Source organism: Branchiostoma belcheri, unplaced genomic scaffold, assembly GCF_001625305.1.
Source record: "Branchiostoma belcheri isolate BF01 breed outbred unplaced genomic scaffold, Haploidv18h27 scaffold128, whole genome shotgun sequence".
NCBI classification, from domain to species: Eukaryota; Metazoa; Chordata; class Leptocardii; order Amphioxiformes; family Branchiostomatidae; genus Branchiostoma; species Branchiostoma belcheri.
The window spans coordinates 385,952-402,111 of NW_017802691.1; the positions used below are offsets into that span (position 1 = coordinate 385,952).

Consider the following 16,160-nt stretch of genomic DNA (forward strand, 5'->3'; position numbering starts at 1 on the left):
ATATGCCCAGGGTGGTAAAACTGGAAATATTCTGAATAAGACAATCTGTATGCTATTGACACATACTTTCCCACATTAGCACATTTGAATCAGTATTTCATACTTTAGGCATTTAAAACTGCAGAAACAAGCACCAAGATGGGGAGGCACCCTAAAAATCAATCCAGGTCCTTCCAGTACCGTTTTTTTTTGTCAGAATTTTGGGAAGTTTTGCTCCGTAAATGTCGATATACATTGGGACAGTGTTGTTTTAACTTAGTATGTAGATAGAAGACTAGAACATTGACTTCGAAAAATCTGGTTTCCAAGCCCCAAAAACTGCACTGGTAACATGGCTTTTTTTTTGGCGAATATCGTAACGTCACACATATGCCCTTAAGGTACAACATGGCTTTTTCCCCAGCTGTTTTGCTCGTGATGACCCTGAATCATGATCTTGACTACTGCGGTCACGTCGTGTCCATATCCAGGCGATTTTCGAAAGAAAATACTTTGAGCGCCCGCATATTTCTCCCTGATCTCCTATTGCGTCACCAGGCGATCGGCACACGGCGATTTACGTACCCAAGAATGAGCTCTATTGTAACTGTACCCTGATTTTCAACCGGCGTTTTCTGTGATTTTTGGATCACGAGGGGATTTTAAAAGGGCTCTGACCGAAAACCAATACCCGCAGAGCCCTTGATATACGCATTGATGCCATAACCTGTGGTAAACGGTATAGCCTCCACAGCATGCAAAAAACTGGGGGTTTTGGGGGTCTTCATGGTCTTTGAGAGATTTTATGTGCTATTTACTGATTGCATATAGACAACATAGCCGGCCTGGTTGAATTACCCCCGTTTTAATCATCAGAAAACAGCCGAAGACCACCAACCCCCCTAGTTCTATAAGCCTGCTACGGAGGCTACAGAGTCATTGATATACGCATTGACGCCATAACCTGCGGTAAACGGTGCCCGTTTTAAGGCAGCTTGGTCATAACACAAGCGATATTTAAGGTTGTCAAGTCATATTTCAGTCGCCGTTTAGGACCGCCTGGTCATATTTCAAACGCGTTCATGTCACACACACATGTTACACAACAAAAGGCCTTTGAGTCACGGCCACGACCGCGCACCAAAAGAAAGGCCACCATCTGATGTCACCCACATGTATTAAGTTCCTAATATGCCCATATGGGACCAGGCTGTATTGATTGTATAACGGTTACCGCAGGAAGCTGAGTTCTATGAATGGCGGAGTACGCACGGAGTGGGCGTGGTCTGACTGTCACGTCTGCGTGTTTACAGCATCATCTGACGTCATGACAGCCGGCCACGTGACTAGGAAACCCCTAGAAAAGAAGGGGACCTTCCCGACTACCGTTCAACCACTCTGCAACTCTCACCGAGACCACTGCAAACTTACGCTCCGTCTAGCAAGAGTTTCTCTCAGCTCTCAGTATCAGTAAAAAGATGGCGAGTTCCAAGCTTAGCTTTGTGAATTCTCGGCTGACAGTCTTCAGCGCCGTCTTGGCGCTCTGTTCTTACGTCTTCCTCAGAAGAACGTCCGTCGAGTTCCGAGAAGAGATCTTCATCCAAGCGTCGGAGAGCGAAGTGTTCGAGTTCCTGTCGGATGTCAGACTGTTGGACTTTGTTCACCCTTACAGGTGGGTACCGCTTCATGCTTGTTACCATACCTTGTAGCTATACAACTATTATAGTTGGTATTCTGTTGTAAAGGATCCTGCTTGACGGCTAGTTATAACAGGTATTTGTGAATGGCTAAAAAATTTAGAAGCGTTTGAATGGGTAAAACGTTGAGATTAGAAAATTTTGTTCCACTCGCACCTTGACCACGCGTAGTTGACATCGCTTTATGTTTTGTACTCCGGTCCACATGCTTAAGTTTTACGGGCAATTTTTTAGGCTGACTGAAAATTCTGCGTCGAAAAATTTATCCTATCACGAATATCATTGTGAGGCCTGGACGCCAGACTGTTGCCAGGGCGCATACCAGCTCCTCGGCTCTAGTGCCAACATGCCCCTGGGGAAATTTTACCAAAAAAAAACTCAGGCTCTTAACTGAGGGGGCTGTGGTAAATTTTTCTTGGGGATAAGCTGGTCCTAGAGCCGAGGAGCTGGGCTGTGTACTATCCCTGGCAACAGTCTGGTGCCAAGACTAGCGCCCGCGCCGCTACACACGGTGCTACCACGCGCACATCATGCCGCCTAGCACGGCAGGCACACTCACGGGCGACAGTCAGCCTCAACCTCCCAACACTGTGTATAATGTATAAAAGCACAGCTTTACGGAGTCAATTAAAAGGGCATCGAATACGATTTCCTCTGATATTTTGACACATTTGTGAACTAAATCTGATAAAATTTCTTCAAATTTGCCTTAGGTTGGGACAGATTTTTCTCTGGCGCTGTCGTTGTTATCTTTGATGGTTTATGGTTTAGAGGGCTTGTTATATCGTTACTAGCCTGGGTACCATCCTACTTGTATACCGGGGCTCCCACACTCGCTTCCCTTAGAACTTCTTAGGGAAGCGAGTGTGGGAGCCCCGGCATACAAGTAGGATGGTACCCAGGCTATATCGTTACGATACGTGGCCAACAAATCCTGGCACAAAGAAAAATACCTGGCACATCGTTACCGCTCAGAATCCAGTCGATCCCAGCTCGTCTCCAAGAAAGACAGGATAAAAATTATTCTTTTCCTCCCTAAGGACTTTGACACTCCAGATGGGTAGTTTCACCGGTGACAGCTACAAGGTATTCAAATCAGGGAAAAATAACGGTTGGGAATTTTGATGCCACAAAATGGTAGAATGTCGTACACCTATTTTACGATCCTGTAGAAGAAAGAAAAATGAAAATAGTTCAAACGGTCGCAACACATTGAGGAAAGTGTAGGTTATTCCAGTTCAGCCTGTTTTGAAGGCCATGTTTTTAACCGGACGGAAGTAGCTGTCGCCTTTCTATCAGTTCTTGTCGATTTGACAAGGAAAATTCCCCTGTATTTGTTTTCTGTACAAGTAACGATATCCGCCATATCCGGCACTTTCGACCAGAAATCGTTCGGAAGTCCCGAAATCTTATATTTCCCCCGAAATCTTTCATTTCCCCGTTCCTCTTCCTGTGTGAGAGGAAATCGCGGAGTACGGAGCGGAAAAAACTGAAATTCGACCCGTTTACCGCGAGCTATTGCTTTCGGGGGATTCCCTAGAATTGACTGCAGGATTAATCATGTGCGTACCGACTCGTACTAAGTCCTTGGAACCGCTTATACTGAGTTTGCCGTGGGCAATCTTCAAGCAGATATGTGGGGGCCGACTTAGTGATTCACGCAAGCCTCTACCAGGCTTCGGGAGGCGGCTGGAAAGAGTAGAAATTGGCCAGATAGAGAGATAACATGCCAGGGGAGTTGGTCCGCTAAAGAGTACAGTTTGTCACACTCTGCACTCTCTAGCGGCTAATTCCCTTGGCATGTTATCTCTCTATCTGGCCAATTTCTACTCTTTCCAGCCGCCTCCCGAAGCCTGGTAGTTCAAGTAGGCTGATTCACGTCTGTTTATGAGGCTTTTTAAAACGCCCTCTTCAAAGTCCTAGTAAAGAAGGCAGTGGGAAAGAAACGTATATCCCTAGCAAGACGTATAAAATGCCACAAAGCACGAGTAAAATGCCATATCTGCTTGGAGATTAGTCTTTTCTAAAATACATAGCCAGCCATGTTCTCAATCGTAGATACAGCACTTGAAAATCCTATTCCTTGTACCTTGTATTCTTTTATACAGTTGATTTTACAGATAGTATTTTGAATGCTACTCGTGATAAAGGTCAATCTACATCTACCGTGCCGATAATCTAGGCCAGCTAAAGTCAGAACATATAAACACATTCTAACCAAACTGACGGCCTGTTTATACCAGGGGGCTATGTTTAGCTCTGAACAGACAACGAAGATGCTCCGGTCTATTCTTAGAAAGTCTTGTTTGTTTTTCCACGTGTTTTTTTCTACCCGCACCTCAGATTGTACAACTTTGATAATCAGAGGGAAAACCGTTTGACACAAATCTTTACCTAAACAGAAAACGGTGGAAGTACATAGATTGAAGACAGGTATTTTGGTTGCTACTTTGTATCATCCTGATCATTTTATACAAACTTCAACGTAACTCCGCAAAGTTGGGAAACTTTGTGGCCGGAAATACGACGATCCTCAAAATGGCGAATCTTCAAAACGTCCATTCATACTGTAGTGTTACGAAACGAGCTCCGTTTGCTGCAAACGACGCACTAAAATCATTTAGCAAAGCTGATGACATTTTTACTTTACCTTCATGTATGCTCTGAAAATCCCCGTCGCAAAGGGCATAGAACCGATTACGCGAGCTTTTAAGGTTTTGACGTCACCGAACACTTAGTGTACGGCAGGTAACTTAAAGACGGCCGGCTTTGAGTCTCAACTGTCGTTAAGGAGAAAGTCTTGAGGCTTTGGAGTGAAAGGGCGAGCGAAAGTCTCTGGGTTTACGTTGAAAGTGAAATCGCGATGCGGGAGATCGAGAAAAAAAATAACCCGAAAATACCGATGAAACCCACGTCAACTCCTTGTGGTAAACTTGATTGGAAGTACGGACTGGTTTTTACTCCGTCATACTTGTACCTCGGCTGAATGTCTGGACGACGCACGGGTCGCTGTAGTTGATCAAACTTGCTCAACAGCTTCGTGTACTTTACCGTCATGTAGTTATATTTTCTTGCTGTTACATTTCTGTTATCGTGCTTGTGAGGAGAGGCCTCAATGAGTAGCATTGCTTATGCACAATCTTTGGAAAATAAATGTGAATGAAGTAAGGCATAGCACAGCTATCAAGGCTCACAAAAATTCCTTACAGTCTATATACAGAGTTCAGAGACAAAATTTCAGCGATCAGCAAATTCCTGGCCAACGAAAAGAGCAAATGTGCCAAGATCGCCGCCACTTGTCTGTAGAAATCGTGCATTAAGACACGTACAGACCCAGATGTGTCGACCCACCTTCTTTTGTCTCCATTCCAAGCATTGTCTGGATTGCATAACGTCTGAACATTGCTGGTTGCATAAGGGAGTCTGGAGGTACAAACTGATCTTGAAAAGCCTGGCAAAACTCCCACACTTAACTCTAGATGTCAGCCTAGGGGGACTTAATCCTAGCCTGGGTGCCAGACTGTTGCCAGGGCCAGTTGCTAGGCCTTAGATCCTTGGTGTAGTGTACTACTGGCCTTAACACTCAGGCTGGCATCTAGGCTATACTCAATCCGAAGACCCACGCACTCCTAACTTTGCCTAACGATTCTGAGTAGGCCAAGGTAACATATGTTTCTTGAGAAGTGATTTAAATCGCGTAGGTGGCTTGCTCACATGTACTTTTTAGGCCTTCGCAACAAAATATGATTATAGTCGCTTCCTAAAGGTATTTATTCAGTCTCTCATATTCTTGGCAATTTGGATTCATCCGGTACGCTGGCACTGCTCTCTAACGAAGTATTGTCGCTGCCGGTAGTTAGATTTTGCGTGTGGGTGTAATACTAAGTATCCAGCTCCGGTGCGCAAAACTGGATTTCAATGGAACATTTAGGAGGAAAGATCTTAACCATCTCCTCTTTAAATATTGAGCCACGGGGTAAGCTAGGGATAAGTTTGAATCAGTAGCTGGTAAAGCGTTGTAATCTTTCCTCCCAAACTCTACCGGAAAATTAGCAGAACGTTCCACTAAAATTGATCTTCTTGTTAGTCTGTATTTTACTTCTATCATATCGACCCTATGTAGATGTAACTTACATCTACATATTCTGTTTACACTGCAATACCTTACATTGTAAGGTATTGCAGTGTAAACAGTCGTTCAAACCCACATTACATATCACTACATACACATATACGTATACATAGGTAACATTTGTCTGTTTTTCTGTGTGTATACTAATAAAAGACCCTATAGAAACGCTATATTTTTTCAGTGGTTTTAAGAGGATTCTTGAAGTATGTGAATGCGCATCCCTCGCGACATAGAACGGTTTACCCCCCAAACCGTCCTCCTGAGTATGACCAATACTGACCTGTCCCTGTTGTTTGTTGTTCTGTACAGAGTCGGCGCGTTTAACATCACGGCAGTGACTGACGACTCGGGGCTGGAGGGAGTCAACTACGATAATGTGGAGAGGATCGACTTCTTCGGGCTCTACACCGAGACGCTCTACTTCCCTGTCCACACAAGATTCCTCAGGTATGTCTTAAAGATACCTATGTCTAAGAACCAAGATTTTGAAAAAGAAAATTTAGGTTATTCCCTAAAGAAGGGTGACATGCCTTTTAAAATGAATGGTTACTTCATTGTTTTTGTTTGTTTGTTTGTTTGATAGCACTATAATTCAAACTCTAGTGAGTAGATCTGTTTGGAAGAATTTTAGGCAAGGAAGTTTAAATTCAAACCTCATTGTCTAGCTATGGATTGTCAATTCCAATTTCGGGCCTCCTAGCGGCTAAGTGGTGAATTGCAGCTGTTTTTTTCGCAAGTCATTCAAAGATGCTGGTGCATTCTGTGCTCCACTTTTTCTCCGTTTTTTTTCTGTTGTTCAAAGTTCTAATACAAAACGTTTGTGCCTTTACACTTGCTGTCAGTTCTAATAAACAGTCAATTTTGTTCTTACACTTGTTCTAAACAGAAACTTTTCCTCTTACATTTGCTGTTTTAACAGAAAATCTTTCTCTTACACTTACAGAAACGCGGGCGAGGTCCGGTCGTCCTATGACGTGATGAACGGAACGATCGTGGCTAACCAGTCCTTCACGCTGCACCCGGCCCAGCGCAACGGCGTCAACGGCACCCTGGTGGTGGACGTCAGCCGAGTCAGCCTGCCCTGGGCCTACTCACACTTCACGGCCTGGAAGGGCGGCGAGGCGCACAAAATGATCCTCGGGGGGATGCGGAGGTTCTTGGAGGGCGAGAACCGCGACGTCATCACCCTCCTGAAACAGTACGCCGACCTGAGAATACAGTTTAACGAACTCAGGCTGCTGTCCAATGACATCACGTCTTTCTGCGTGCTCCCGATGATCTGTTCAAACTCGTGATCCCATTGGTCCACGTCAGAGAATATATTTAACCAATCAGAGTAGAATATTTTTCCTGACCAATCGCTGATCTATTCGAACTCGTGATTGCATTGGTCCACGTCAGAGAATATATAGCCAATCAGAGTAGAATATTTTTTTCCTGAATCGCTGGCTAACATAAACTTAAGTCTGTGATGTCGATATATATGTTTTGTCGACAAGGTGCTCAGATTGACTACAAGATGTCATACGCACAAGTTACAGGTGTCAAGGATACACAAGTCTTAATTTAGGAAATACAGAAGAAATTATAGACACCTTAAGGACAGCTAGATCTAGTTCAGAAAACAAGATACAGAGGAAAACTTGTATTGCAATATTTAACTCAGAAAAAAGAAAACATGTTCAAGTTTTTCTCCAGATGTCGCACAACCCTTGTAAATAATAGTTAAGGATGGATACGTGTGAAAAGAGAAGTATATCCTTGTTATGAGAGGAATGTCATACAGAAATGCTCTGGCTAAAGAAAGTATAAAGTATTGTAAATATGTTCATGAGCTATTCTTCAGAATAAATGTTTGTTGTGTTTAAATCACAGAGTTGTGTGCTTCATAGCATGCCCCTAGATTACGGGTTAAAAAGTATTAAGAAGGCAACCAGAGATGGCAGACTTCACCCCTTACCCATACTGCTTTCCGTCTATCTCTTGCAGTCTCACATACAGAGATCATGAGGATATGTGCCACGCATAAGAGAGGGACACAGACAGACACACGGACTTACACACAGACAGATGCATGGATAGGCACACAGACAGACATACATGTATATACACACAGACACACGGACCGAGCAACCAACCAAACAGTATTTACATAGTTCAACAGTATCCAACAAGGGATTCGTGGATGATAACAGAAAATGAAGGAAGGAAGAAAGGAATGGAAAGGAAATGAAATAAACGAATGAAGAACAAACGTAAAAAAACGTCTCATTCCAATCACCATACAATGTGTATGAATCATGGTCGATGAGAACGAAAAAAAAATAACTTATTCTAGTCACTAAAACGACTTCAAAAGTCCGTGAAATGTCACATACTTAGTCCGGATTGTCGTCAGTGTTCAGACTATATAAAGCTGAAATGTCGTGTGGCACAAATGATGTGTATCAACATAATCAGGCTAATCAAGCATCACTTCAAACAAGAAAAACGTTAGCGTAAAGTCGTTTCAAAGGTTTGACATCGTGACAAGTAAAAATAACTCTTCTTTGGTACGCAAAACTATGACGTGGGCCATCAACGTATAGACGCAATTGTATCATATAGTACATTAACCATGCCCTTTCATATTGCCATCAATACATCTATTTGCAACCTAACGTTGATTTGAAGCGTGTGGCTCTCATTATCTCATTGTCAATTGTAATCGGTTGTGAAAAGGATAAAGATGCACGTGGGAAGATACAATTTAACATCTTACATATTCAATTTTGCGTCAAACCATTACATTCTAGTGTGTGACACTCCATTTTAGGATATACAAAGAAAGAGTGACGTCCTTGTCTAAGGATGTTTAAGATTCGGGTTCGTTTGAAATATTTAGCGACCATGCAGTGCCAATTTAGGTCCGGGGACACGTGGACACAAAATCACGTTTCTCTAACCATTTACTTTTCCTTTTTCAAGGCCAAAATAATCTTATAGTTTAAACCTACTCTACTTTATATTGTTATCTTTATTTAGAATATATGATACATGCGCAGCAGAACTAATCACATACAATTTATGATTTCAAAAGGTATTCAAAATATAATCTTTCCTCCTTCGTATCTTTCTTCCTTCCATAGATGTATATATGTTCGCAGTTAGTTTGCCCGCGTTAGAAATACCTCCCCAAAGTCCGACATCACGAAGTGTAGGGGTGTACAGATCTATACACAGCATTCAGAAATAACAACATAGCCCATAAACACGCGCTGTAGAGATGAGTTGAGAACATAATGATACCTGCACACACACACCATGACACAGCACTTTTAGCTACTCCTCTGGAATGTCCGCACAAATGTTAAAGATAATGTCAAGGACGTTGTAGGGTATTTGAAATCTAGGTTTACGTTCAACAAAAGGTTCATATTAGTTACCTTTGTTATACAAGAGCTATGTTCAAATGATGTAAGCTAAATTCAAGCGATGTTAACTAAAACATCTGCTGCAGTACCAAGGAAAGCCTCTAGAAGGCTCAGAATAAATCATAGTTACTAGTAAGTACCTTGGCTTAACGTTGATATTGAATGGGTGTTCCTCAGTAGCTGAATTGAATGAAGACATTGTGACTGACTTCTATTTCAGAACGCAATACTGAACCATTGTACTTTAAAAATCCCTGCGCTACGTTTCTGAATGAGGACAGTTCGTTGCCAAAGTAAAGTTTACTCGGTAGCTACGCTTACTTGCAAACCATAAACCAAACACGAACCAGCCTAAGCTTAAGATTGACACATTTACGTAAGAGGCGCCTTACAGAGATCAGATAACAGCAGACCAGAGTATGAAAGGACACGCTCTTAATCCAGGCGATTTCCTAAACAGGTTATTCGGCCCACCTTGAGTTTGCAAATAAGCTGCTATTTTTACCCTAAGCGGATTATGGTAATTGGTGTGTATTACCGAACATTTCACATATCACGACAGACCTGCGGCGTAACACATAAAACGTACTTAAGACCTCAATATGTTTCATTTCTTTGCTAAAAAAAGACGCTAAATGATACCCGTAGCAATAGAGGATCCAAAACAAATTATACCCCTACAATTCGACCAGTAAAGCGTAAATTGTAGCATTAGCGAAGTACGCGAATACTTTGTGGCATTTGGACTACAATGCAGACATGTATTCATACTTACATTCTTAGCATTTATGAAGGGTGTCGGCCGAATAGGTTTCAGTAAAGTGTGTTTTATTGTGTTAAGATGAGGGCTTCCAGCTAATATCGGGGTTTTCTTTCATTCTTTCCTTCACTTGTCTTTCTGTGTGTGACAGGTGTTTCACAAACGCCACCTTGTGCAATCCATGAGAACTGCACACTTCATATTACAGGCACACACACACACACACACACACACATACATACACACTCACACATACACACACACTCATACACACACACACACACACACACACACACAAGCACACACACCGACAAACACACACACACACACACACACACACACACACACACACACACACACACACACACACAAGCACGCACACGCGCAGAGTAGAACAACCTATAATCACTATATCCACCTATTTCCCTTTTGCAGGACTCCAAGTATCATTAACGGATCAGTAAAAGGTGGGTATTACTTACTATATAACAAGTCGCGTGGTTGATCTTCTACTTAAATCTGGAACAGTGAGTGAACTACTGTGCCCCCAGGCGGTCCTATAGCCAGCCAGGTGTAGGGCTATTTTTACACACACGGCCTGACAAGGTTAACAAACGCTAGGCTATGCCCTGTGCCATTGAAAGATTCTATAATGATGATATTTTTCCTATCATTCGTTAAACGTATATACTTCAAATCTAGTAACGACACAGACATTCCAATAGATACATGCGAGACATACAAATTTCATTGGATATTTATTCATTGGTCCAGTTGAGTGTCTAGACTTGAAATGACAGTAAAAATACCTTATAATTTATCCTGATTCCCATAACCTCACAGCTTTACGTATATCCAAGACATCGCAAATTTCAGCCCAAAGGGCCAAGTCAAAGTATGGTCAATATTGCTCCCATGACACCTTCCAGCAAAATTGTTGGAATTGTACGTATCTAAGAAAGAAGATTACTCCTCTATTTTGCAATTTTTCTACAAAGAAAATATCTTGATAAATTAAACATTATACATCTACTCGGTACAACTTCATGCTTGTGCATGTGCACACTTGTTGAGAATATAAGAATTAATATCTATTTCGTGACCACTTATAGTACAAAATGATATAATATAATATATTACAAAACATTTGGTCAATTACTGATTTGCAGCACACCGGATGTGCTGACTCCTGCCGTCACTTCCGGTGAGATACCTGCTCGGTAGATTTAATTCGTTGACTTGTTTTGTCTCCAGCAGTTGCTTCATTCCTTCCAGGATTTCCCTGTGCGCTTCCCTGGCTTTCCAATACGTGGCGTACGAGTAGATCCAGGGACACTCCATCAGATTTTTGTCCGTCAGAAAAGTTCCGTTGCGACCGGCATGCTGTGCGGCTGTGACGGTGAAGGCCTGACGCGCGACCAGGGTTCCGTTCAGTACGTCATAAGTGGACCGGATCTGGTAGCCGCTGTTTATTCTAGGGAAAAATACGAAGAAACAAACATTTTACAGTCAGAAGTTGTCATCGAAAACTTTGTGTGCCCGTTGGTATCTTGCAATTGAAAAAGTACGTATACATTCAGGTCCCAAACGTTAACACACACACACACTGACACACACACACACACACATACACACAAACACACACAATAGAAAATGAAAAAAAATTACATGGTCCCAAACGTTCACAGAGAGAGAGAGAGCGGGGGGAGGGAGAGAGAGAGGGAGAGAGAGAGACGAATTGAGACACAGTCACACGCACACAGAAAGAGAGAGAGAGGGAGAAGAGAGAGAGAGACAGAGACTAATCTTAAACGAAGTTTTAGGTTTCCTACTTACTTTGCGAATTGGACCCACACAGGGAAGGCATATATCGTTGAGTAGACTCCCTTTACGTAGTCCACCCTCTCTACACTGGTGTAATTCAACTCCAGATCGCTGAAATGTTGGATGTCTCGGGCTTCGATTCTGTAACGAAACAGGACAAGAAATAAACAACGGTTTTTAAGCTAGATATGTACCACCATCTTTATTTGCATTCACAAAAAGTTTTATAATATCAATAGAATATGCCGCGACAAGAGACTGTTTTTTTGTTGTTGTTTTTATAAGCCTCTATCAGGCGTCTGGAGACGGCTGGAAATAGTAGAAATCGGCCAAATAGATAACATGCCAGGGGAGTTGGTCCGCTACTAGCCTAGACTCCCCTGGCTACTAGCCTAGACTCCCTAAACTCCACTGGCATGTTATCTATTTGGCCGATTTCTATTTCCAGCCGCGTCCCAAAGCCTGGTAGAGGCTAGTTTAAAGGACACTGACAAAGATCCATTTTACAGCAAGTTATGCTGTGTACAAATTTCGAAACAAACAAAAAATTCACTAAAACACACTAACTAAACACACAGGGTCACTTTTTTTTAGTTTTAGGCGAAGGTAAGTATAAACTTTCGCACCTGTAGGGATGCACGAGGTCGAGCAGACGCACGTCGCTTAGAAAGCCGAACACATCCTCGGGAGGAGCGGCGATGAAAATCTCTTCTTTCACCACAAATTGTACCCTAGAAACAATAACAAACTCCAAATTAAATAAAAAATAAAAAAATAAACTTAATGGCAAAAATGTCGTCGGCATGGATGGTGCCCGGTGCTTGCTTACCGCCTTACGAACAAAACTTTTCATTTTTTTCATTCGAATAAGAAGACAGTGGTAGCGCACACTTGGTTGAACCTATACTGGCATGTATACCACTAAACGTACTTACACAAGTATAAGTGAACACAATATGTGATGAACATATAAGAAAAACGAAAGAATGTTACAAAGTAGATGTTACACAGTGCTGACCCATACCGACCGTCAACAAGGAAGCATCTAATCCGAGTTTTGTGCTTTTATAAAAATGTTAAACTCTTACCTTACGAGGGTGTAGGGCAGTAGAGCTCCTAAGATAGCTACAAAAGCTATCGTAGAGAACACGTAAGGTCTGAAAGTCTTCTCAGCCACCATTTTCTTCGAGTTGACGCTTCTTGTCCTGGATTCTTCCCGGTAGTAACGCGTCCAGACATCGCCTTTTTATACACGTTCGTCTGAAAGCGTTGAGTCATGCCCGCCTCAGGCGATACTCAAAATAACGACAATGACCTAAGATAATAACCAGAGACACCCCCGCTGGATAGAGGTCGTACCCTAAATTTAGATACGCCCAGTGCACATTGGTTGCCGTACAACTGCTTGCAGCACGCCGTGGTCGTGGTGGTCGTTCCCAGTTTATGTGCTGTGAGTGGCAGCCGTAGCAACCGGCAATTTGGCAGGGTGGCAGGCTGGGTGACGTCGTGGTTACAGCTATTGTTCTGGGGGTGTTTCTCTGCTACCATTAATAGCATCGGCCTTTCGGTTGCATTAAATACGGATAATGATGTAATATAATAGGTGCGATAAAGATAGCTAATCCGTCTAAAAATAGTATGAAGTAACCAAAAGTTAAAATTAAAAGTCAATTATCTTTTTTACATCATATAAATCTTTGCACGTATACGTAGTCGTATCTGAACTTATTTACTGAAGTTTGCAAGGTGGGCTAGATTGGTACATTCATTGTAAACCTCTTCAAAAGGCATAACTAATAATATTGTTACATACAAAGATATCGTGCATACTCTCATTGTAAGAAAAGTATTGTCAGCCTTTAAATTTTAATTAAGGTTTTGTTTTCATTGGACCGTAGTAGTAAATATCATACTTGCGTCAGGTTTTGTTAAAACAAGACCGACTTCCTTTTAAAACAAATTCCAAATCCTATCAATTTGCATTTCTTCCAAAGAGATAAAAAGAAAGATTATATGATGTCTGACAAAACATAACATTCTGAGAATATACTACGCACGACGTCATTCATAAGTGTCGAGGCCCAACTTGTTGCAGTTTATGGCTTAAACGCCAGATGTCGCTATTGAGCGGACATTGACCCGGTAGTGGATATATTTCGAAGTCTATTCAAAACATAATTTATAAATGTAAAAAAATTCATATCTCTCGGAAGCTATCAACTACACTTTTTTAGATGAAAGTTTATCAAATTTCAGATTTCTTTCTCTCACTAGATCTTATGGTATGTTGCGAATCTGACGCTATGTTCAGTCACTCTCACCCCCCTCCCCAAGATGGCCGCCATTCGCCAGACTCCGCTAAGCTGCAGTGGCCACACCAGACCTGTGGTCAAACTCGCCTTCAGCCGGCTCACTCCGTACGGATACTTCCTCATCAGCGCCTGTAAAGGTACGGCCGGACGTCTAGTCCCGTGTTTTTAATGTCTTATAAGCGAAAATTGTAGACAAAAGGTGGACGTGGGGAGGGGGGCATGAACATGTATGGGGCATGTGGCAAGCATGCTCGAAGTCTTTCGATCATGAACAGCTGTCATACTTGTCATAGATGTTAGAATTCTACTGAATATTGCTATGATTAAGTAGTATAAATCTTTACTGTTATATATTGGTCTGCTTGTATTTTTCTTTGTTTAGAATAGATCTTATGGTATACTTTTGTAATGCCAAGTGCAATTAACCAGCCTGGTGAAACTGAAACTGTTTCCTTAGCCTCTACCAGTCTTTAGAAGCGGCTAGAAAGCGTAGAAAGCGGCCAAATAGACAGATAACATACCAGGGGAGTTGGTCCACTAAGGAGAACATTCAGGAGCAGCAAACTGTGGTCCTTTAGCAGACCAACTCTCCCAGCATGTCATCTATCTGGCCAGTTTCTATTCTTTTTTAGTTGCTTCAAAAGCCTGGTAAAAGCTACTACTACTAGTACTAGTCTGTATCTGTATCAGTATAGCCAGTATAACCGCTCTTCGGCGTAACACACCAGCTTCTGTATCAGTATAGCCGGCATAACCGCCCTTCGGCGTAACACACCAGCTTCTGTATCTGTATAGCCGGTATAACCGCCCTTCGGCGTAACACACCAGCTTCTGTATCTGTATAGCCGGTATAACCGCCCTTCGGTGTAACACACCAGCTTCTGTATCTGTATAACCAGTATAACCGCCCTTCGGCATAACACACCAGCTTCGCAGACACATGGCGCAGGCGGCAGCTACTAGCCATATCACACCGAATGACTTGTTACACTCAATAATAGTATTTCCTGACTGTAAATGTGTAATGTTTCATCTGTCATAACCTGTTATATTCCAGATGGGAAGCCTATGTTACATCAGGGTGACATTGGGAGTACATGTTATCCCTCTATTTGGCCAATTTCTACTCTTTACAGCCCTGAGCTACACGTACAGCCATTTACAAGCCTGATAGAGGCTACTATTTTCTGTTCAAAGGTAATGTTTCATCTGTCAATGTTCTAAATTCCAGATGGGAAGCCGATGTTACGTCAGGGTGACACTGGAGACTGGATCGGAACATTTCTCGGACACAAGGGCGCGGTCTGGGGAGCGACGCTAAACGACGACGCAACCAGAGCCGCTACCGGCGCCGCAGACTTTACTGCGTAAGACAGACTTCTTACAAACAAATAGATTAAACACTAGTAGAGATGACCCTGTCTACGCAATAAGCTACAAGGAGTGGCTCACAACTTGGGAGAGAACTTCCTACCGAGATGAAAAGTCTACTCTACTCTACTCGTACTCTACTCTACTCTACGTACTCTACTCTACTCTACTCTACTCTACTCTACTCTACTCTACTCTACTCTACTCTAAACAATAGATATTTGACTCAAACAGTTGTTATAAAATTTAGACTTAGAGCAGTCTTCTGTGCATTTATATTCTCTTAGAGTGTAATGTAATATATTAGTATGGGAAAGACCATATTATTGTTATTATTTCTCCCTGCTGCCTAACCCATCAACCAATACATATTTGGTGGTAATTAGCTACACTTAGAAGGCTGAAGGCTATCTATTGAAAGTGTAAAATCATTGTGTTTATCTATTTTTATGGTGTCTCTTACAGGAAAGTTTGGGACGCCGTGTCTGGGGAGGAAACTGCAACATTTTCACACAAGCACATCGTGAAGAGTGTGGACTTCTCTAAGGTACCATTTCTTACTTCTTCTCTTCCATCCATCCATCCATCAATCCAACCATTCATTCATCCATCCATCCATCCATCCATCCATCCCTCAATCCATATACCCACCCACCCACCCATCCCTCCCTC

The 16,160-nt window shown here is 42.3% G+C and overlaps 3 protein-coding genes across 3 annotated transcripts in view; 2 read left to right on the top strand and 1 right to left on the bottom strand.

The window, feature by feature from the left end:
• Window positions 1-1,457: 1,457 nt before the first annotated feature.
• Window positions 1,458-7,235, top strand: LOC109463551. Its single transcript, XM_019760392.1, has 3 exons — window positions 1,458-1,651; window positions 6,118-6,255; window positions 6,752-7,235. The coding sequence occupies exons 1-3, from the start codon at window positions 1,458-1,460 to the stop codon at window positions 7,101-7,103; spliced, it is 684 nt and encodes a 227-aa protein (XP_019615951.1). The 3' UTR covers window positions 7,104-7,235.
• A 3,901-nt stretch (window positions 7,236-11,136) lies between these two features.
• Window positions 11,137-13,009, bottom strand: LOC109463571. Its single transcript, XM_019760407.1, has 4 exons — window positions 12,894-13,009; window positions 12,432-12,536; window positions 11,818-11,946; window positions 11,137-11,455 (listed from the first exon to the last, which is right to left on the bottom strand). The coding sequence occupies exons 1-4, from the start codon at window positions 12,983-12,985 to the stop codon at window positions 11,137-11,139; spliced, it is 645 nt and encodes a 214-aa protein (XP_019615966.1). The 5' UTR covers window positions 12,986-13,009.
• Window positions 13,010-14,122: 1,113 nt separating this feature from the next.
• LOC109463590 (serine-threonine kinase receptor-associated protein-like) overlaps window positions 14,123-16,160 on the top strand; it is a 6,063-nt gene continuing 4,025 nt past the window's right edge. The window contains exons 1-3 of the mRNA XM_019760446.1: window positions 14,123-14,254; window positions 15,349-15,484; window positions 15,954-16,035. Of these exons, the coding sequence (XP_019616005.1) occupies window positions 14,140-14,254; window positions 15,349-15,484; window positions 15,954-16,035 (333 nt within the window). The 5' untranslated portion in view covers window positions 14,123-14,139. The remainder of the gene's footprint in view (window positions 14,255-15,348; window positions 15,485-15,953; window positions 16,036-16,160) is intronic.